The 23513-nt window shown below is 44.0% G+C and overlaps 1 protein-coding gene across 2 annotated transcripts in view; it reads right to left on the bottom strand.

Moving 5' to 3' along the window:
* The window catches only part of OPCML (opioid binding protein/cell adhesion molecule like), a 423977-nt gene that overhangs the window by 5850 nt on the left and 394614 nt on the right, over positions 1-23513 (bottom strand). The window contains exons 4-7 of one of the 2 annotated variants that reach the window (XM_033171564.1): positions 11099-11233; positions 7351-7471; positions 5421-5572; positions 4407-4433 (exon numbers count right to left, since the gene is read on the bottom strand). In XM_033171564.1, coding sequence (XP_033027455.1) covers positions 4407-4433; positions 5421-5572; positions 7351-7471; positions 11099-11233 — 435 coding nt within the window. The remainder of the gene's footprint in view (positions 1-4406; positions 4434-5420; positions 5573-7350; positions 7472-11098; positions 11234-23513) is intronic. The other variant, XM_033171565.1, reaches the window with a different exon arrangement.

Raw genomic sequence — 23513 nt, 5'->3', positions numbered from 1 at the left:
AAAGGATTCTTTAAAGAAAAGAGATTCAGGGGAGAGAAAGGCAGGAAAAGAATCCTTGGTGCATAATTATACGCCAAGTTAAATTTCTAGATGCTCAGCCGCAACCTGAACTTTAAAAAGGAACAAGAAGTGAGCTTTCTAACCTCATTAATTTTAAGACAAGGGGATAACAACTATTGTAACGGCAAAAAATTAAAAAGAATGGCAGGAGAGAATCTAATTAGCTCATGTGTTCCTGAGTAAGTGGAGAGTTACAAACCCATTTTCTGCAATGAAAAACCAGCTTAGCCAAATTGTTTCATCGCAAACAGAACTTTTATTTTGCTTAATTACAACAGAATGCAGTATTGTACTCAGAGCATCTACCCAGACAATCTTTGCAGAGCAATTCAAATGAGTTTTGTTGTTAAGGGGAATGCAGCGTTCTCGTTTCCTTTCCTTTTTCCTTTTTATTTTTTTGGTCTTTCTTTCCTTGGTACTTGGAAATCAAATATGGTTTGTGCTCATTCAACGCTGAGATTGGAAGTGTTTGTGAGTCTTTCTATAGAGGAGGGGGAAGCTAATTCAAGTCTGGAGCCAAAGGCAGCACCAAGCTGCAAAGAAAGGGAAAGGTGGAGTGGAGAACAGCAATGCTCTGTGTCTCTGCTGACATTAGCAAATGCTGAACTGACTGTGTCAGAACTAGGAGTGCTACGACTAATAACCAGATGCCAATGATTCGGGAAGAAGGGGTTGGGGTAGAGAATACTCATCAGAAATAAAATGTGAAATGTCTGCATTTTTTTTCTAATGGCTTGACATTTTGCAGGTTGGGAAAAATGTAACGGAATCTATCAGTGCTGCTGTCAGCCAAAAGAAAGCCAGCCCTATGATTCAATCCCTCCTCCGTAACGAAACTTGAGATGGCAGTGGGGAAATCCTCATTTAAGGTGAAACGGAAAGGGCCTCTTTCTATCTGAAAACATGGAATAATGCCAGCTTCCCATAACGGAGCAGTTTTCATTGCGTGGGCACTTTCAGATCTCAGGGTTATTAGCAACCTGGGCCATTGTCAGATAGCATAATGCAAGCATGGGGAAAACTTTTGCACTCCAGATGTGGCTGAACTACACCTCCATCAGCCCTATCAAGCATGGTCAATGGCCGGGGATGATGGGAAATGTAGTTCAGCAACATTTGGAAGGCCAAAGGTTCCCCACACATGATATGGAGGAAGACACAGATGTGATTGCATGGAAAAGAGTCATAGTAACTTGCTCCTATAGATGTGGAAATGAATGATGGGAATTATAGTCCAGCTACATCTGGGAGGCCACAGGCTCCCCACCCATACTTAAAAGCTGAACTTCTTGGAAACATGTGCATCCGATTCCATTTTGAGGATTTGGGTGTGTAGAAAAATACAAAAAAATAATATTTTAATATGTTAAAATATACCCCCATCCAAAAACAAAAACAAAAACAAAGCCACCCCTTTAGCATTGCCATAGCTTATAAAATTTGGCAGCTGTTCTGAAGTCAGCAAAGGAATAATCCTGACTCAGGTGGGTGATGCATCAAAACACTCAAGGTCTTTATTTCATGCAGGCACTTGAGAAACAGATGTCACTGTGACCTTAGGCTTATGTATAGAAACAGAGAGAGACGTCAGTTCTATCAATACTCTCCATCTCTCTAGTCTGGCTCTGTGTTTTAATATTGTCTTCCCGGAAGGTTGGCTGAGATTTAGCAGAAGTTTAGCAGGAGTTTCTCAAAGAGAAAGCACTGCTACAGACTCCCTCTTCTCTGACTACATGCAAAGAACCATAACTGGGATTACTTCTGTTATATATTCCTTTTTTGGAGGGATGGCTCTGTACCCCAACATGTTGTTGTTATTGCTTATATTATTATTCCCCCCATTTTTACATATAATTCATTTGTAACTGAAAATCAAGAAAAAACACACAAAGAGCCTATAATTTGGGTAGTAGGGATGGGTGGATCTGCCAATTTAGGGTGTCTCTGTTTCTCATTTTTCCAAAGATGCTCAAGGAAATTATTTAGCATTTTAGTGTGGATTTCTCCAAATAACCCCATTTTTTCACATGCAGCTTTGACTAGTTGACTTTGCATAGTTTTGCAAGCAATTTCTCATAATATAATGCATTTTGTATGTTGTTTTCACCAATACATTTCCATGCACACTTTTAGATGCATTTTTGTAAACATTGTTGGGGAACGTCACTGCAAAATCTGGTTAAATGCAAATTTCAAAGGACGGCTGTATTTTGGTTCTGTTATTGTTTCAGAAAGCGGCTAAATTTGCTTTTAAATGTGAACTGAATCAGAGATCTCCCTCGTCCCTATCTCATAATCACCAGCGTCAGCTTTTATGAAAGTGGGCTGCTACTACATGTAGAAAACATTTCTTGCATACATTAGTTCTCCCTTTGCCCTTCCAGTTCCTTCCCTCTCTTGCAGTGTCAATATTTAGCTTTTAAAAAGAGAGAAAATCTCAGTGCAGCACTTAGATTTAAGTGCTATACAAATAAACATCATTTGGAACAGATGAAGTAGCAGGCAGGCAGCTTGTCCTCCGTTGTTGATCTTCTCTGTGCACTCTGAAGCCACCGGGGAGTGCTCAGCTTCCTTGACAGTGGGCTCGCCATTGCCATGGAGCAGCAGTAAGGCATCGTGCCCTAGGAGGCTTCCCAGAATTCTCTGCAACAGGTAACATAAGAACAGCCTGCTGGATCAGACCAATGGTCCACCCAGTCCAGCATCCTGTTCTCAGTGGCCAAGCAGGTGGCATTCAAGCACTAGAGCCCTCTCCCCTCCTGTGGTTTCCAGCAACTGCTATTCAGAAGCATTGCTGCCTCCAACTGTGGAAGCAGAACATAGCCATCCTGGCTAGTAGCCATCAATAGCCCTCTCTTCCATGAATTTGTCTAATCTTCTTTTAAAGCCGCCTTGGTTGAGGGCCATCACTGAATCAGGTGGGAGCGATTTCCATAGTTTCCAATGGTAGCAAGCAAAACACTGTGGGATGAGAGCAAAGGTTCATCTAGTCCAGAACTCTATACTTCCTCCATAGGCAAAGCGTGTTCTCCTTCATGGAGAGCACGTGTTGTGGTGGGGGCTAGCAAGTCACCCCTCTGCTGCTGGGCGGGTTTGTTTGGATGGCCACTACTGCGATTGGGCTCTGGCTGTCGTTGGGGAGATTTCTATGTGGCAACTTGTTGATGGACAGTCCAGAGCCTATAAATGACCCTGCACGCAGCGTCGGAGCCCTCCTGGCTTCGTGCATCGGATCGCCTGCCCTCCCGCCCTGTTATTAGGCCTCTGCATTGACCTTGCTATGCCTGTCATGGGGTCGTCTGCGTTGTAGCAGGGGCCTGGTAGGAATTTTTTCCACTTGGCTGATTGGCTGGTGCCATTTGGTTTTCGCCTACTGCGTAGCAATTAGTCACAACTTGTAAGGTTGGCGGTTAGGCATTGGTTATAAATTGGTTTAGGAGGGGCAGAGTTGGCTGTGGTTGCCCCTCCTATGCTGCGAAGGGGCAGGTTGGCTGTGGTTGCCCCTTCAAGGCTGCTGCTGCAAGGGGAATTCCGTTAAAGGAATCCAGGGGCTCACAATGCTTGTCCGTTTCCCCCGGTCGGGGGACAGGGCCCACGCAAGAGCCCCTGGGAGAATTTGGGGAGAACAGGCGCACATTCTCTCCCCAAAGTGTTTCCTCCACAGGCGGGTGGATGTCAGTTCTGTCCCCAGCGGGACAGATAGTCTTAACCAATGCCTAAGCAACCACTCACTTATTTTGTATTCAATAAAGTTGTGGCCAAATTAATGCCAAAAACCTTAAACTTATATATGGTGTGAAGTGTGTTTTACTTGAGGGGTGTTTGGGGACCTCGACACGCAACCAGTTGCCTCTACGACGCCCACAAGGCAGTCCATGGAGGCAATAGCTGTTTTACTTGATTGCTCCCTTAAATCTAGTACTCACGAGTCATATTTCAAACTTAGAAGTGTGCATTTCAATGATGGCTGCGTTCCACACGGGCATATTATTTTGGAAATTGCCTTGACTTTAAAGGTGAATTGGTTGAAATTTCTCCCCCATTTTTAGCTGCAGTGGTCTTTATGGGAGGTAAGGACATGACCTGAAGCATTTTGTTACAGCACTCACTTATCCTGACTGACAGCCACTGTTATAGGTGGGCTCTGTGAATAAGAGGAAGCAGGGAGATGTTCCTGAAGTTTAAATGCCTCCCACAAACCCCACAGGCCTTAGTTCTTCCCTTCCAATAGTGCACCTTCCCCCACCCGTAACACCCATCTGAGAAGCAAGCCCTCTCTCCTTTACTGCAAAGCGGCGTTGGTTTTGCTGCAAGCAAATGAAGGAAGGAGCCATGCTTGTACCAACCTGCTAGTGGTGGAGATTCACTTATCTCTAAAACAGAAGACACAATGGACACACAGGAAGGGGGGGTGGGGGGAGAGAGAACAGGAAAAGGAAAGAAAAGGAAAGAAAATGTAGTTCATATTTTCAGACAGTTGAATGAATGAATGAATGAACGAACAGATGGATTATTAGAAAGACGGCCCGTTTTATGTAAACAGAGATCACAGCAATGATAATAATGATGTGACAGACATGACAACGTGTAACACTGCCACAGAGGGTGTATGGCAACCATCTCAGCACTGACAGCATCTACAAGATTCTCTGTGCATCTGTTTTGACAACCCAACATCAGAAAACGCCTTGGGTTTCCCAAGGTTTCCAGCTGGTGCATTCGCTCTGTGGTTTGGAAAGCCACAGGGAATGGGAAGTAAGCCTAGCCTGCTGGGGTTAAACCGAGTGTCTGTTGAGCCCCCAGATCCTTGCTTCAACTGCAGCCTAATAGGTGAGAGGATACAAGAACTGAAGGCGCTGCTGCTGGTCTGATGTGTTCCTTGAAGATCAACCCTTTTCCCCGCAGCTACTTTAACATACTTAAAGCTTCAAGCGTGAGGGGATGTTGCTGGGAGCATCCTGTTACTGTTACCCGTAATGCCTTACCCAAACTCCCAGTTTCTCGTAAGATGAAAACACGAAACCACAAACGTTTCAGTCCTAGGAAAGGAAAACCTTTAGGCTGCGATCCAGGGAGCAAGTCTTGTTGCACTCAATGAAACTTAACTTCTGAAGCAATAAGCTTAGGACTGTGCTGTTTGTTCCCCAACAAACTCTGCTAGGGAATATTCTTAAATCTGGCCTATCCTAGAGATTTCAGCCTAGGACAAACCCTGCTATGCAATGATGCCACTGCAAAGGGGTTTCATGGTCAAGGGTCACCGGAGATGTGTTCCTGTCTTTGAAATCCATCCTAGCAAGGCTCCACTGTTATCCCATCAGCACAGAAGCTCCACGTATCCCAATGGCATGGGTACCTACCATACAGGATTATACTGGCATTGGTGTTTCCCAGCTTGTTGATGGCCACACAGGTGTAGTTGCCATAATCCTTCTCTGATACATTGAAGAAGGTTAGTGTGGACATCCGGCCTTTGTTCTCAATTCTCACGCCATCCAGCCCATTGGCTAATCTGGAAGAAGATAACACCCTTACTTCATCAATGTAAACTAGAAGTGGGATTTATTTCCTTCCCAGGATTATGAAGGGATGGGGTATAATGCAGAGATTGGTTTTATCCCAATGATGGGGTGCCTGTGACCCTCCAGATTGTACTGAACTACAATGCCCATCATCCCACACTATTGGTCATGCTGGCTAGGACTGCTGGGAACTGTAGTCACCACAGGCTCTCAGGCTCTGTTTTTGCTCCACCATCTCAGATCAAAAGGTTCTCAAAAGGCATGGGAAACGGCACTTTCTAAGGGCCATAGCAGACTTTATATGATAAACTTTATTATTTTAAAGATATGGGTCATACCATTAACTCTAGTGGGTCTACTCTGAGTATGACAACCATTTGATACAAGCCATTATTTGTAAAGCACCAATAATAAGCATCATTGTTAGTTGTTATATCTTTACCATTCCTCAGAATGTCACACCTGGTGTTCACTTCTTATCCTCACAATAACCCTAGGAGGTAGACCAGGGGGTGCAATGCTGTCTGGCCCATTGAGCATCATCATGGCTGTGTTTGGCTTTAGAGGCCGGGTCTCTCAAATCCGAATTGGAGACTCTAACCACTACACAAGACTGCATGGTTGCATTTTGTAGCATGTTAGAGTTTACATCAAGGCAACACAGCATTCTACATTTCCTAGATTCCCCTTTCCTTGCTAATGGCACCAGAAATTAGAAGAAGTGGGGCTTGGGGAAATTACGGGGAGGGGGCTGTATCCAACAAAGTCCTACTCAGAGTAGGCACAATGAAACTGATGGACCTAACTTCAAGGGTTCTGCTAGCACTGGATCCAAACCAGAATGATCTGACATTGTGATGCAAGGCAACATCTACTAGACTTTGCCCAGGAGGGAAGTAGATGTATGGTGCTTGTTTTTGGCGGTGGGCAATGAATTTAAGAAGCACTTTGCTCCTGAGTCCTTGAAAAGCCAGCCAAAGTGGAATATGCTTCAGGGCTGGAGAACCTGCGCCCCTCCAAATGTTGAACTACAGCCCTAGCCATTATGGAAGTTGTAGTCCAACAATGCCTGGAGGGCTACTCATTCACACATACCCTCCCCAACTGTCTACTGGGCAAAGTATAGAAAGCAGGGTGAAAACCTGCAACAGGCAAGTGGCAATGCAGTCAAGCTGAAACTGCACGGAAAAGAGTTGCTAAAATTATGTAGTAGCATTTATTTTGCTTTTAGTTTCTATCGTGCCCCATATTGTATGCAGCCTTCTGATGGGCCGCAAGAAACAAGGTAACCAAATTAAACCAATGCAATCTCAATCCCTAAAACATTGCAATCCTTTAGCCTGTTGTTTTATTTTAATACTAAATATACAGACTGAAGGACTGAGGTAAGGAAGATTGAGGAGAGGTATGGGACACAAGGAGGGATTGCTTTCTGATCATGAGTCCCCCTAGATGTGCAACATTTAATTTCAGAAGCAAGGCAGGCAGAGCTCAAAGCCTGCCTGAAACCAGTGCCCTTTAATTTAGAAGCCCTTCATGCAGAGATATATTGGGGGGTGGCCTTGTATGCGACTACTCAGTGTCAAAGACCCTCTGCACATGCTCGAAGGCACTCTTGCAACTTCACACCCACTAGGATTGAGCCTGGGCATTCCACAAGGGCTGACTCTTGTCTCAAAGTAAATGCTGCTGATCTGACTGATGGAGCAATCTTGGCCTGGGGGAGCCACTCCTTGCTACGGATCCTTTGAACAGCTTGCTTGGGTACCTGGTTTCTTCTTTAAACCACTGAAATTCCGCTACAGGGACAGCTGAGGCTTCGCAGCGCAGGGTCCCCCTCTGGCCAACTGAGACGCCTGTGTTCCTGGCATTGGAGATGGACGGAGGATCTGCGGAGGGAAAGCAGGTCTGAGATTTTTATTTTTTTTTAAGCATCACTTCTGTCCTCTGCCTAATTTCTACTACGCCTTGCTGTCTTTCGTGGGGTCAGCACATGAGGCTTTCACTCCCGCAGCAACTCCAGTGATGGAGTGGGCTGTGCAGTGTGGCTGCTTGTTTGCCTTCCCCAGTCTGGAGCAGCCAAACACCAGTGCCAATTCAGCCATACATTTCTGAATCTAAGGAGATGAAGAGTGTTATAGGAGTTCTAAGGTCTGATATATATATAAATCATATGTTCATAAATGTACCAGGCAAACAAATACATAAATATATAAACCACATATCTGAAACAGTACAGGAAAACAGTCCTAAAGCCATTTTGACGCTTTCAGTGACCTCAAATATTCCTCTGCAGTTTGGATGAAAATGGGAAAAGCCTCCCCATTGTCTCTGTGCTCACAAATCCTGCCTTAAGGGCACATTTGTGTATGAATAGGGTGAGCCTGTAAGAATTAAGTATTTATCATCACTGAAGAATGGCCAGGCTGTCCAGGTAAACCCATTAACAGGTTTCCTGCCAGACAGGATTCTGCTGTAGACCGCCCCTTCTGTGATGTATGTATGATGTATTGGGGTGGTGGTCTTGAACTACAGGGTGGGAATTTCAAAGGCATATATAAAGGCTTGCACGCCATTGTTTGGGGTTCCTCCTCCCTCCTGCGTGGGGGTGGGGGTGGGATGAGCACCATGTTGCAACAGTTTAATAAAGATCAGGCTTACTAGCTGCTTTACTTCTCATTATTCGCTGGTTGGCCTCTGTTATTTTCTCCTACTGACAGAGAACCTACATAAAGACTCTATACGGGCCCTTGGGTACCCCGTAAGGGAAAGGGAGCAGTTTTTCTTACAACAAAGAGCAATACAGATAAAGCTATAGGTTATCCCTATTCCTCATTAGGCTTTTGATGGGCAATGCTCCTAAATACTACTTTGTGGAAACTGCAGGAGGAGAGCGCTCTTGTACTCATATACCTGAAGAAGCGTCTCCACCTCCATTGTTCAACTTTTGAGGTCCAGCTCTAAGGGTCTTCTGGGGGTTCCCACACTGCAAGAAGCGAGGTTGCAGGGAACCAGGCAGAGGGCCTTCTTGGTAGTGGAGTCTGCTGGAATGCCCTCCCAGCAGATGTCAAGGAAATAAACAACTATCTGACTTTTAGCAGACATCTGAAGGCAACCTTGTATTGGGAAATTTTTAATGTTTAATGTTTTACAATTTTCTAAATGTGCTGTAAGTTGCCCAGAGTGGCTGGGGTATTAATAATAATAATAATAATAATAATAATAATGATTATTATTATTATTATTATTAATTTCCTCCTTGCAGGTTTCCCACAGGCATCCAGGTGGCTCTTGTTGAGAACAGGATGCTGCAGTCAGTGGGCCATTGGCCTGATCCAGCGGGCAGCTTTTTATGTTCTTGTGGGCTTGAGTGTGCCTTTGTGGGAACATCAAGATGTGGGGAAAGATTGCAAGCAACTGAGGAGTGGGCACCTATAGAGAAAGGGTGCTGCATGATAGGAATGTGTAAAATCATGCACGGCATGGAGAAAGTGGATAGAGAAAAGCTTTTCTGCTCTCATAACACTAGAACTTGTGGACCTCCAGTGAAGCAGAATGTTGGAAGATTCAGGGCAGATAAAAGAAAGGACTTCTTCACACAGCACAGCATGGTTAAACTACGGAACTCACTGGTGCAGGAGGCAGTGGTGGTCACCAAGACAGATGGTGTTAAAAGAAGATTGGACAAAATTCATGGAGGAGATGGATGCCAATGGCTACTAGACATGATGGCTATGATTTGACTTCAAATTTGGAGGGAGCAATGCTTCTAAATACCAGCGACTGGAAATCACAGGAGAGGAAGGGTATGTTTATGCTCAAATTCTGCTTGCAGGTTTACCTCAAGCATTTGGCATGCCACTTTGAGAACAGGATGCTGGATGAGTCTCCTTTGGCTTGTTGCAGCACAGGCTCTGTTGCAATTGCTCTACAGGACTTCAGCTTTGCAGGCCTGGTTTAAACAGAACGTTCTGCCCAGCTGTCATTGTGAGGGTGAACACGGTCCTACATTTCCACATTCATCCCTAAGCCAACAACTCGCAGAGTCCTTTCTGTGCAATTAATATGACTGAATTCTCCTTTACGGATTTCTTTTAAACTGTTCAGAGACTCAGCGGAGCTGGAATCACCTCCGAAATGTCAAGAGGCTTCGGGGATGTGTCTGTTTTAAGAACTCAAAGTAGCCGGGCTCTGCATTGCTAGCCAAGCTCTTAAAAGAGCAAATTGTCCAGAGGGCCAAAAGGCTTGAAACATAATGAAATGTATATATATGATTTTCTTATATCAATTTAGTTGATATATATAAACTCCTGCGCTCTGCTTCTGAAAGGCGAGGATTTCTTAATGCACTGTGTGCAAGGTTAACCACCAAGATTTTCTCTTTCTCCTCCACCCCACCCGCTTGAATTGCTCCTCAGGAAAGAAAGAAGAAAGCAATAGAGAGAGAGAAGGGGGGGGGGGCTATTACAATTATATCCAGCTATAAATAGACTTTAAGAGGTTCTGGTGGAAATTGGCTGTTTTACTTTTGCGTGCATATATTTCTAGCTATTAAATCGGAATATGCAAGTATACAACCTACTCATGTTTAGGATCCTTGGGGTGCAATTCTGTCCCACCGTATCATAAAGATGAGCTGGTGGAATCTGCACATTCAGCTGAATGTGGAGGTGGGGTCATGAGCTGAGCTGGTGCGGAAGTGAGTTCGATTAGAATCCCATTCTGCAATATGAGGATGAAAGCAATGGCAGGCCTCTCAGGATTGTTGTTAAGATCAGGGAGACAATGTATGGAATAGTTTTTGAAAAGCACTCAGAGGCAGGGAATCCTTTTCAGATGGAGGGCAAAATTACTCTGTGGAGAACCTTCCAGGGGCCACATGCCAATGATATATAGGACCAGGCGCAAAAATAGGTGTGGAAATGGATTTGCATATTGCCCTTGGTACTCTCTCCCACAGGAGGCAGTGACTGCCACCAACTTGGGGATTAGACAAATTCATGGAGGAGGAGAGGGCTACCAGTGGCTATCAGCCATGATGGCTCTGCTATGTCTCTACTGTTGGAGGCAGTAATGCTTCTGAATACCAGCTGCTGGAAACTGCAAGAGAGGAGAGTGCTCTTGGGCTTGGGTCTTGCTTGTGGAGTTTCCACTGGGGCATCTGGTTGTCCCCTGTGAGAGCAGGATGCTGGACTAGATGGGCCATTGGCCTAATCCAGCAGGCTCTTCGTTTGTTCTTAGTATGGCAAGCTTGCCACCCATAGGCTTCTGAAAATCTACATATAGACCCCTCTCCATCCAGTCCAGCATGATCATGGTTCAAGGACAAATTCCAGACAGGCAGAAGCACTCAAGGCATGACTTGCCTGGCTTGGTGAAGGGGCATGACCTAGGCAGAGTCCTGGTGGCCAAACAGAGAGGCTTGGCAGGCCACATGTGCCACCCCAAGGCCTGTGGTTTCCAACCCCTGATGTACGTGCAAGTCATTGTTATTCATAGGCATGTGGGATACTTACAGTTTACGGTGACTTTGACTCTCCGGATGTCAGGTGCGGCGACATCATTAACAGCGCTGCATTCATACTCCCCAGATTGGTCCCTGGTGATCCCCGTGATCTCTAAGTACTCATCATCGCTCATAAATCCCTGACCTGGAAGAGAAGAGAAGAAGCACAGAGGATAAAAGTTCTGGCAGCCTTCCAGGCCACCTTTGCTGCTGCAGTTTAAATTGTGCACTTTGAAGCAGTCCTCTCAACAGCACAGGTGGCCAGATCTGCAGGTGGGCCTCTCCATTGAACACCTGGAGCTTTCTAGTTGCTTTGACAAGCAATGCTGAGAATACTTTTTGTTGTTGTCGTCGTCGTCCCCCAATGCAACTCCTAGGGCTGTCAACTGATTAAATCATTTTTGTTGATTAACCATCTGCCCTTGTAATTGGTTACTCAATTAAATTTGCACAGATCTGCATTATTTCCAATAACTTAGTAGGTGCCTTTCTTTAAACATCAAAGGAAGCATGAGATATACCTTACAACTTAATAAACAAATGCTCGTTGTTGGAAGGAAATGTCAGTTTTCATATATATATATATATCCTCTGCTACAACAAAACACCAAACTCGGGAGCCTTAAAAATATAAATAGGCATGACCATAATTCTCTATGCAACCAATTAAAATTGCCCTCACTGATTAAAATTGATCTACTACTTAATCATGTACATTTCTGGTTGATTGATCTGCTGATTGAATTGTTAAAACTCAAGAGTATCTCAGGGTGTTACTAAAGATGTGACTATAGATGACATGATGTGTGACACTTGAAACAACTTTCCTTGGTTTGAATGACAATCACTGGAAGCACAGATATTTCATTGGAATAAACTGATGGATACATGTTTCACACTACCATAATGTCATGGACTGGATCCATGCAAAGGAATGGTAGAAGGCACCATCTGGGGAACCCCCAAAGGATGAAAGCTCAGAGCCAGGGGATTGTCGGTGGGACAATGATTTGTGGTCAGCGGAGGGAGAAGATGGGGAGGAGGCGTCAGAAACCAAAGAGGTAACAATGTTCAGTGAACAGTGAGAGTCTGTGGCTGAGAGAAGTCCAGAATCAGAATCCCCCTCGTAGACAAACTAATGATTTCAATTACAAGTAGGTAGCCGTGTTGGTCTGCCATAGTCAAAACAAAATAAAATAAAAAATTCCTTCCAGTAGCACCTTAGAGAGCAACTAAGCATGTTCTTGGTATGAGCTTTCATGTGCATGCATACTTCTTCAGATACACTGAAACAGACCCTCACTATATTTAAGGGTCTGGTGACTTCTGTTTCAGTGTATCTGAAGAAGTGTGCATGCACACGAAAGCTCATACCAAGAACATACTTAGTTGTTCTCTAAGGTGCTACTGGAAGGAATTTTTTATTTTATTTTGTAATGATTTCAACTCTGCCTATGAAAATGGCTGAGGGATTGTTTTCAAGGTATTTTTATATTTATAGTTACTAAATTCTAAAAAGGAAAACAGAATCGATTTAAGGGGCAGGTGTCCTGCCACAACGGGCAAGCCTTATGTCAGAGGGAGCCTCAGAAGGCAGACAATGGAAGCCCAAGCTTTCAGATCATGCCTTCCCTTCAGTTGCAAACACAGTATCACGTAAAACCCCCACAGGTTCTCACGCTGGAGCAGCTTTGGTTAACAGCTGGTTTCCAGGTCTCAAACAGGAAGGAAAATAAAACACAGGCGCAAGCATGAAAGCCTTTCCCATTCTTCTCCAGAAAAGACTCCCACAGTGAAACTGAAATGCCACCTGCTATTCCAGACATAACACAGGTGTTCCTGGTCTTGGCTACATACCTGTATCTTGTGGCACAACTCCCCCTCCCACCCATTGATTCACAATCCCACAAAGCTTTGTCAATAACACAAGGCTGCAAGGCTGCTGCTAAACACACTACCACTACCACCCCCACCCCACCCCTGCCCATTGCCATAAATATGTTTTAATCCCAACCTAACAATCCTTCTATCTGAGTTGTGTAAGAGAGCTGATACTTCAGTTTGGCTGTCATTTATGAAAAATTAATGAACCGAGCACATACGGATATTTTAGTTGTTTGTTTGCAATTCAATCTATGTGAAATTTACATTTTTTATTCTGAAATGTTGTAGCCCACCCTGTGGCACCATCACCATAATAATCATATATGCAAATAAAATAAAATAAGGAATTTAAAACTTCAAAGCCTGGGAAAATAAACAGTGAGGTGGCCAGAGAGCATGTATTTTCAGTGGTACACACAGGCTATGGAATGCCCTTTCCAGAGAGGTATGCCTGGTGCCCACATTTTGATCTTTCTGGCACAAAGTGAATACCTCCTCCTTCTCCCATCTGTGTTATGTGAGGTATCATAGGAGCATATGAAGCTGCCTTGTCAGTGTGGGAATGTTAAGGATAGTAGGAGAGGATATATTGATTAAATATTATCCTTCCTTCACTCACGCTAGTGAGTCATGTAGCAGAGCAGATTCCCCTCAATACACCAGGAAGCTAGTTTGCAGATTCATTTGAATCTCTAGTTTGCAGATTCATTTGAATCTCTGGGGTTTGCCCAGACTGGATTATTTCTGGTGTCCCCTTTGATCCCTCTTAAAAGAACAAAGACACAAGTCTTTCCTTAAAAGTAACAAGAAGTTTACTCACATTCAGTTCACAGTATGATCCCTGAAGGCAGGCTTTAGCTAGTAGTTACAGAACAAATTGTAAGTTCATCCCATATGGGGATTGAGCCCATGTGCTGCCGACTGAGAGCCAGCAGACAGCAACATACATTAAGAGAATAGCATCAAGAGAAGAAAATGGCATCAAGAAACAAAATGGCATCAAGAGAGAAAAAAAGGGATCAAGAGAAAGATGGCTGCATGACTCGGCTCTTTTGTGGAATCAGCCAGGGTCACACCCATCTGCCTGCTCACAAGCAGGGGGACGACACTTCAGACCAGTGGAACAGGAAGTTATATTGGCTGGAGTAACATCCCCCTGCCTGTGTCCACTCTAGGGAAACAAGGAATGTTGTATTTGACTGCTCCAATTGATTACATCCCACATTCAGACCATTGGTCCATCTGCCTCAGTACTGTTGACACTGCCTGGCAGTGGTTCTCCAGAATTTAGGCAAGAATCTCTCCCAGCCCTCACTGGAGACACTTCTGCATGCAGGGCAGATGCCATTGCTTCAAGGCAAATTACACATACAATAATTAAAAATGTAAAAAAATAAACAAACAAAAAACAAACACATTTAAAGCAAAACTAAAACACCAATGAAGTAGACACTCATGGTAAAGACCCATTGATCCAGCTGGAAAGTCTTTTGGAACAAAAATGTTTCCAGAAAGCGCAGGAAATGGGCGTCTGCCATATCTTCACAGTGATGCTGTTCCACAGAACAGGAGCAGTCACACTTAAAAAAGCCCCGATCTGAGTTACTTCAGAATGGGCTTCTGAGATTTTTGGATCATGCAGGAGAAACTCTCCCACAGACCACAACAATCTACTGGATGTGCAAGGGCCAAAGCATCCTCTCAAGTCCGCTGGTCCTGAGTTGTATAGGGACTTACACTACCAACCCCCTGAGCTTGGTCTGGTAGCAATATATCACATCAGGTGTGGGCAAGCAAAGATACAGCTGGGCCAAATGAGGACCAGCTGATTATCAGAGCTTTCAAAACTACCATGCCCTTTGCAGTACAGTCATAGCTTGGCTCCCGGATGCCTTGTGAGCCCAACGTTTTGGCTCCCGAACGCTGCAAGCCCGGAAGTGAGTGTTCTGGTTTGCAAAAGTTTTTATGGAACCCAAACGTCCGACGGTGCTTCTGACAGGCTGTGGGATTCCGTTCGACTTCCAAGGTATGGCTATATTGCATAGCCTTGCATATTTTATGGGGAAATGTGTGCAAACCTGCATATATATATTTTTGGGAAAGCTGCATCCAAAGAGGTCCACAATTAAGATGAGGAATTTATGGTTTTTTTGTTTTTTTTCCCATAGTTTGTAATAAATGAGACAGAACAGACTTATTCTTGAATGTGCACAAAACCAAAAAGGGACAGAAAGAAGCTGATATGTCTATACCTCCTTGATATATGCAGCAGCAGAGAGATGATAAATACGGAGAATACGAGGTGACAGGGAAAGGGAGCCTGCATATGAGACTGTAAAGATGGAGGGGAGGGGGAATAATAAGGAGAGGAGAAATATGAAGAGGAGAACGCCAGGCTCACTTTGCCAGAGACCCTTCCTTGTAATGATCCAATAATCCTGGGGTCATTACGGGCCTGCCCTATCCTCCAGTTGATCTCTATAAAAGATAATTGGAAGTGTAAGAAAATAGATTCGACGAGCTGGAGACAGAAATACATAAATAACGGAGGTGATTTCTTTTTGGTGCAGAAGGAGCCTCAGGAAGAGATAAGCCCGGCTTGCTATATTAGTGAGATAAGAATCTACAGGGATACAAATGGAGACTTTCAGAAGGAGGCGGCATGACAGACACAGCACCATCAATCATGGGAGGCTGGAATCATATCCAGAGTGTGGACCGCTCTGCGGAAGCAGGTCAACCCAGCGTCACCCAAGTGGGCAGGCATGCCCTGTGCCCCCATGCTATGCATCTCCTGCAGATATTCTTCTTTCCGGTAAACAGTATTTTAAAGGAAGATGTTTCTGCTCCTTTAGGCAGGGATGTGTGAAACTTTCAGAGATGTCAACCATCTTACTGGATCTCTTTTGGTCTTCCCTTAGAATTCTATGTGCCTTATCTTTCGTGTTATTTGTTTTTACTTCTTACGGTTTTTTCTTAGAGCGTTTGTACCCAAAATGATCCTGGAGTGACTTATACAACAGGAGTCACATGAGGTGTGTGTGTGTGTTTGTGTGTGTCCCCACAGGAATTTGGGTGGCCACTGTAAGAACAGAATGCTGGACTAGGTGGGCAACTGCCCTGATCCAGGAGGTTATTATGTTATTACTGTGCAGCACAGAGAACTCATTGCCATCACGTGATGAAAGCCAGACCAGCTCAGAATCCAGTGGATTCTGCACCAGGCCTGCTCTGCCCACCTCCTCACTCCTGAAATGTCCCATTTTGGGGGGTTTCTGTTGGCTACTGTCAAAGAATTAGCTGCTTGTGGAAGTTCATTGCAGAATTCCTTACAAAAGGAGCTTCTCTACTGGTGTGACTAGGCAAAGGGGAGGGGTGGAGGGACACCTCTGCTTCATCCAGTTCCTCCCCCTGCCACACCCAGCAGATCAGGGCTTGTGGTGTGCCCAGCTGCTGGAAGGCACTACAACACATCTCCCTTGATGCATAGTGATCAAGAGACAACAAGCCAAATGACACACAGTCTCGTGAACAGGCTTAGAGGTTCCTTCTGATGTGTGAAGAGAGGTGTAGACTGCCTCCTCCACCACAGAAATATATATATGTTGAGAGAGAGAGAGAGAGAGAGAGAGAGAGAGAGAGAGAGAGAGAGAGAGAGATGAGCACCATATGAAATATTCCCCTTTGTCAAGAACTGCAGCTTGAGTTTCACAACACTGGAGTTAATGAAAAGTGTGATAACCCCGGTGTCTCATTTTGCCATAATTAATGCAAGCAATTGGATTGTGCTGGAGTCATCCTGATTTGGAGAAAGCACCCCAGGGTCACTGTCTTACTGGCTCGCACTTCAATGAAACAGTTTGTTATGTTTGATTTAGACTGTGGTTGAGAACATGGTTGGCACAGCTCTCTCCTCCTCTTTACTGTCCAAGATGCAATCAAGGACATCAGTATATCTGTGCCTTGCCACATGTGGTGGTGTTCAAGGGTGTGCTCTACTTCCACCCATTACAGCAGCTCAAGGCAGCCCCCCTCGTGAGAAGGGTGGGTGGGAAATACTACCGGCAGCGAGGGATCCATCCCAGGAAGGAAATGCAGATTTCTATGAATTTTGCAATGCAATTCTCTGGCCAATTAATGTCTACACAAAGGCTTATAGTGGGGGTAAATTGTGCATCTAAATCAATGAATTGGTGAAAACAACATCCAAAGGTGCACTATATATTATGGGAAATTGAAAAGGAATGGGTGTCAGGCAAAACTGCATACTAAACTGTTTAGTAGGAGAAACTGACACAAAAATGCTGGTGAATTTTCATGAGGATTTTTCTTAAAACAAAACAAAAAAACAACCACAACCACAAACTGATGTGGAAACGCGAATAACTGGAGAAACTGAGAAAAAATGAAGTAGACAGATTCATCCATCTATAACTACCTGTAGAAGCTAACCAAGGTCCTATTTCATGCTTAACCTATAACTATCTGCCTGTCTATCTCTCTATCCAGAGAAAGAGAAGAAAAATGCAAAGTAGGACATTTATTTTAATAAATAAACTGAACCCTATATAAATCCCATGAGTCCTTCACATGCCCCCACTGTATCATCTCCCCATGTGTGGTATCTCAGGTTGCTGGCATTGTGGGTATATTTAAGACACAAATGAGCTATATTAATAATGCAGGTGTTTTCTCTAATATATGCATTTTCATGCATACTTTGCCCCAAGTCTATGCATCTTTGTGCACATAACTTGGCTGTGAGAAGCTGCACTACAACATTCAAAGAAATGTGGATTTTGAACAACTGCTGTGTTTCATTTTTGCATATTGTTTTGGGAATTGCCAGTTAGGTGAGTTTGCCTTTAAATGCAAATCTAATCAAGCTTCCCCACCCCCACCCCAATGTGGTAGGAGCTGAACTGAGCTTGATAAGCTTTAAACCCCCTTTTTGCCTTTGTGGACTACAAAGAACCCGCAGACTGGCTGTGTAATCCCCAGCAGTAGCTCCACTTCTGAAGAAGGAGCGCTACACTTAACTGCAACTGCCCCTCTTTGAATGGCTTTACTGGGAATTGCATGCGTGCAGGACACAATCCACTGGATAGTTCTCCTGCACAAAGCCCAATGAATTTAAAGGCAGCTCTATAAAACTACAGATGAGCCCATGCACAACTTCATTCATGTCAGTGAGGTTATGCACAGGGGAACCTCTTCGGCAGAGTAAGTTGCATGCCTATGTGGCTCCCTAGGTGAAATTGCACAGAGAGAGTGACGGAGAATAGAAACAGAGATTTCTAGATCATGAGTTGGTGAGGCCATAGGCAAATGCCCGTCTCCTGCTTTTATAACACATGAAGTCTTGTCCTCCAACCGGGGAAAAGATTGTGGCAAGGACAGTCCCTTTCTGGAAAGAACACTGCAGCATGTCCGACAGTGCTGAGTACAACAATCCCTTCTTGCCTAATCCTGCAGGTTCCACAGGAGAGCCTTTGACACAGCAGGATTATTTATCTGACTGCGCATTAGGCCTACCGACTCAGCAGTATAATAATGATGCTAATTAACAGTGTTCGTTAATATCTTTAAATTACCTGTGTTAGCTCCCAGGCAAAACAACCCAGTAGCGACGGTGGTGGCATGGGCCCATTTGCATCGGCGACTGACATTATGTTCATTTCACAGTTCATTAGAATGCTCTGGAGTGATACTGTCCCCAAATTGCAAGCTAATCTGAAAGAGTGAGGCCTGCTGTCTATTGGGTGCACGCAGAAGAGTTCACCCTCAACAAAGAGGTGAGCGTGGAGAAATTGGAAGGGCATCTTCCATTTGTTCTAGCTTTACGCTGTGGTCTCCAGGCAATTCTAAAGGGTGCCTTGTTCCCTCCTGGACTGTGCTTGTTAGGGTGAATCTGTTGGTGTTGGTTTATCTTAGTTTCTCATTTTTTCCTATCATAAATTCAGTTCTCCACATTTGTTGCATCACATCAATAAATGTGACATTAATAAATAATATGCATAATATAAACTGGTGCCAAAGGTATTGCTCTGCTTTCCTTGGGACCATATCAGTGTGGCCAAGAGGGAAGTCTTGGCATCTGGGCAAGCCAGGACCTCCAAATACACTGTCCAAGCTTGCGCTCCAGGGAGGTCACTTTGGTGCTGTTAACAGTGTTTTGACTTCACCCTTGGAGGTGCAGTCCATTGTTTTTCGAGACAGACAGACGGATTGTTTGGTTGGAAAACTGCATTGCAAAATTCAGAGCCACTGGACAAGGCCAGTCCTTTTACCCAGTTTGAGCCTCCACGTATTTTATTCCTTCCTTCTTCTAACACATGAAGAAAGCTAGAATGTTGGATATATGTACATACAGATATTGCAGGCTGGTGGCTGGAATGGCTGCCATCAGGGCTCAGGTGTAGATGGCAGACAGAGTGGGAATATGGAGTTCATTCAGAGCCAAGAGGCCAAGCCAGGAGCCAGAGTCAAAAGACCTGCTGGGATGCACCAGAGTGAGGAAGAGTGTTGTTGTGGTGCAAGCAATGTCCTGGCCCAACCAGAAGCCCCTCATAGCTCTTCTTATCTAGGAAAGGTCATTGGTGCTGCCTGGATGGGCAGGGCCAGTCCAGTACTTTGTTCCAAAACACAGCTCTGGCAGCTCAGCTTCACACACAGCCAACTATCCCCATCTCTAGCCCCAGCTGTCCCTAAAAGTGGTGTTGTCGTTCTTATTGAACTGGGATGGCTTTAAAGATGGATTTGACAAATTCATGGAGGAGAGGGTTGTTGATGGCTGCTCCACAGTTGAAGGCAGCAACTGTTCTGAATACCAGTTGCTGGAAACCACAGGAGGGGAGAGGGCTCTTGTGCCTGAATCCTGCATGCTGATTTCCCACAGCTGTTTGGCCACTGTGAGGACAGGATGCTGGACTAGATGGACCATTGTCCTGATCCAGCAAGTTCTCCTTATATTCTTATGCTCTGATTGGAAGGTCAGAAATCATAGTTGCAGTGTGATCTGAATGAGGGACTTGCTGGGTCATCGATACCATTCTACATATATATAGCTGAACTGTTCTCAAAGAATCTGTGTCTTTCACATAGGCACAAATTGCTAGCCCTCCTGGGACTCTTCCAGTTCCAAGACGAACTAGCAACATCATTAATCAACAGAGATTCATCGTGTGGCCCTCTCCTTCCAGAATCCCTTGCGGAAAGGCAAATAGTTCTCATGCCCCCCTTCCTCTGAGGATGAGATGAGATAGAAGGGCCCAGACCCCCATGTGCTTAACAAATCAGAAGGCAATTCATCTCCCGGAGAAAACAAGTGATATTTACATTATTAAATCACAATTACAAAGCAAATCAGCTGCAGAAAGAAAGGAGCCCATTTTCATCAATTATTACTGAACTGAACGTAATTTTTCAATCACAGCCAGATTGTAAATGGATGCTTCTGTGCAGCCAGAACTCTTTCACCATCATATTTACTAATCAAGTATTAACTTCTTGGAATTACGAATGACATTGTGGAAAGAAAGGAGGCAAATGGGAGCGGGGAGCTGGGGGGGGGGACATAAGGAGAACGAGAAAAAGATGCACTTGTACTAATTACAAAAAAGTAAAATTAGGCATGACAAGCACTTCAGTGATAGGACAATGAGACATCTCTTGGGCCAGAATTAAAAGGGAGTGGGGCATTGAGCTTCTTGCTTCTGACTTGGGTGGAAAGTAGATGTTGCCAGCTCACTGAGACAGACAGAAAAAGCAGAGGCAAAGTGCTATTTTATTTATTCATTATTGTGTTCCTATTCCACCTTTCCTCCTGCGAAGAAGGTTAAGGTGAGAGGCAGTGATTGGTTCAAGGTCACCTGGTAAGCTTCATGGCCGAGTGGGAATTCGAAACCCTCCCCGGACTCCCAGGTCCTAACCACTACACCACACGCTAACCACTACACCATACTGGTTCAAATTATATATTATATGTTTATTATTTTATTGCATTTAGATCCCACCTTTTTCTTGAAGAAGCTCAAGGTAGCATACATGGTTTCCCCCCTCCTTATGCAATTCCCAGGTCCAGGTCCAACACATTGGCACTCCAGTGTTGCAGAGTTCCAAGTTATTAGCCTGCTGATTATTACCTTGAATACACAGACTGCAGAACATCCCTGGAAAGAGTCACCAAAAGCCAAAGGCTTCTGGTTGTTAGCTCTGTGGTAGAGCCACTGTACGGCTTGAAAAAAATATCTTAAGATAAATAAGCCAATGTAGTTTCTTGCCATGAGGACTACATTTTGTGCTCCATAGCCAGCTACAGAGTTATATCTGGCCCATCTCTTGCAAGGGCCCCATTTTCTGCAACATCAGTCTTAGACTTACGAGTGAAATATTTCCTTTATTAAACTTCCTAAGTTAGGGGTGGGGGGGGGGACATGTGGTCCTTCAGATACATCTCCAACAGCACCTTGAAAGTCACAGGTTCCCAGCTGATTTTGTCTAAAGAAGCATTCTGAGAACTTTCAAGGGAAACAAAAGCAAACAACCCCACCTAAAAGGTTTCTATAAGATTAGTGACATTTATTGATGAAGCTTTACCCCTCAAATTTGACTTCTGCATTTCAGGATGCTGGTTTTGTGAAAGAGCCACAGAAGTATTACAACTGAGCAGAAATCGACTCTGTTAAAATGTACCGGATGAGCATTTTCAATATACATGGAAAACTACCTGCTTTGCTCTGTAAGCATTATGTTACAAGGAACATGTTTTTCACTTGACATATAAAAATAAACAGTAAAAATACAACATGTGAAGGGCACATTATTATTATTATTATTATTATTAGTAGTAGTAGTAGTAGTAGTAGTAGTAATTTTTGCCATGGCAACTCAAGGTGACTTACAATATTTTAAGCAAAAAACAAACACATGCAAATATTAAAACCAGCATAAAAATCCAAATGAAATATCTAGAAGACAATTCTACATTAAAGTATCCCACAACATAACCACAGCACACATACCGCAGTATTACTTCAATCATAATTACCTACCCAATATTGCAGAAAACAGCTCCCAAGTCAGCTAAAGAATGCCTTTCTTTTTATAGAAAGTGTTGACGTTCCTAACTTGGATGCATGCCATGTTTTACGGAGCCAATGGACATAATGTCTGTAAAATTTCCATTTAGCAGCAATCAGCATTTTTTCTTTTCTTTCTCTGCCATGATCAACATTGTCTCTATAAATTGATAATTACACTTATTAACGGAATCTTTAATACAGCCAGTAGGAACATGTCTAATTTTAATGGAATTATATGCTTAAGAAAGCTGACAGCGTCTGTATAGTAGCCCTCAGTTTTTGAACATTCCCACCAAAGATATGTAGCTGGGGAAACCTTACCACAGCTCCAGAAATGTCAAAATACTTTTCAATGGTGTGAAGCTAATTTCAGCTTGAGTGCTAATATGAGCAATGGATTCCAGGAGTTCATTCTGCAGGCCGTTCCTGTCGCACTCTGAGAACACGAGCATGAGTTTCAAGTCATTAGTCACTTAGTTTGGAAGTTCTTACAGGGAAGTTAAAACAGCCCATTGAAAGGCAAGCAGTGTCTCTCTCTGTTGAATGTCTCAGGGTGGCCTCATCTCTCATCACAATTCATCGAGCAAATCATTACCAGCAGCCAAGGCTGTCTGCCAAGCCAATGAGATGCACCAGTGATTCCTTGCTGAGCCACTAAGATTGATATCCCACCAGAAACACCTGAAGTGACTCTAAAGATGGATTAGTCATCAGCGACTTCAGCCCTATTGCCACGACAATGTGTATGGAGATGATAGAGAAGGGGCTTATATCATCATGATGATAGGTGATCGGAAGACCTCGGGGAGGAAAAAAGGAATCTGAAGTGGGAAGCGGTGAAAATGCAAAAACAAACAAACGAACAGAAGCCAACCTAGCAAGGGAAGTGAGGAACCATCCATCAGACTTCACCTAGATATCTCTCTATTCATTTTCTCTCTCCATTCCTCTTATCTCCCAATTCTCTCTGCCTCACCTCCTTTGGCACTACTGGTTCCATTTCATTCATAAGGGAAACATTTAACCACATGAGCAGAATGAATTCATAGCCATACCCTGGGTTATTCCACACTGAATTTACCCACCCACCCCCTCCATACATGAACAACTACAAGCCATGATTCCATTCCCATCAGAATCCAGGTATTACCATCTCCTTCACATCACACATAATTTTCCATACTTACTGATGCATTATTATTATTTGCATAAATATACAAAGCAGCACAATAAGCAAAGATGTATGGTTTGGCGAACTTCTTCCTGAAGCGCAGATCATGGTCAAGCTCTAGCATTCTCACTGCTGCTGTTAGGATTTTAGCATCACCTCTGCTGCTACAGCAAGCAGCATAATGTGTCTGTTGTTTTTCACTTACTGTCTGTGTTCAGTGTGAGAAAGGAAGTCTGTGTTTTATCTCTTCCTACCATGTGATGTTATTGTATTCTCTTCCTTTCGCT

This window comes from Lacerta agilis, chromosome 15, assembly GCF_009819535.1.
Source record: "Lacerta agilis isolate rLacAgi1 chromosome 15, rLacAgi1.pri, whole genome shotgun sequence".
Taxonomy (NCBI): domain Eukaryota; kingdom Metazoa; phylum Chordata; class Lepidosauria; order Squamata; family Lacertidae; genus Lacerta; species Lacerta agilis.
The sequence above is the reverse complement of the archived record's forward strand: the minus strand, read 5'-3'. Positions and strand labels throughout refer to the sequence as shown.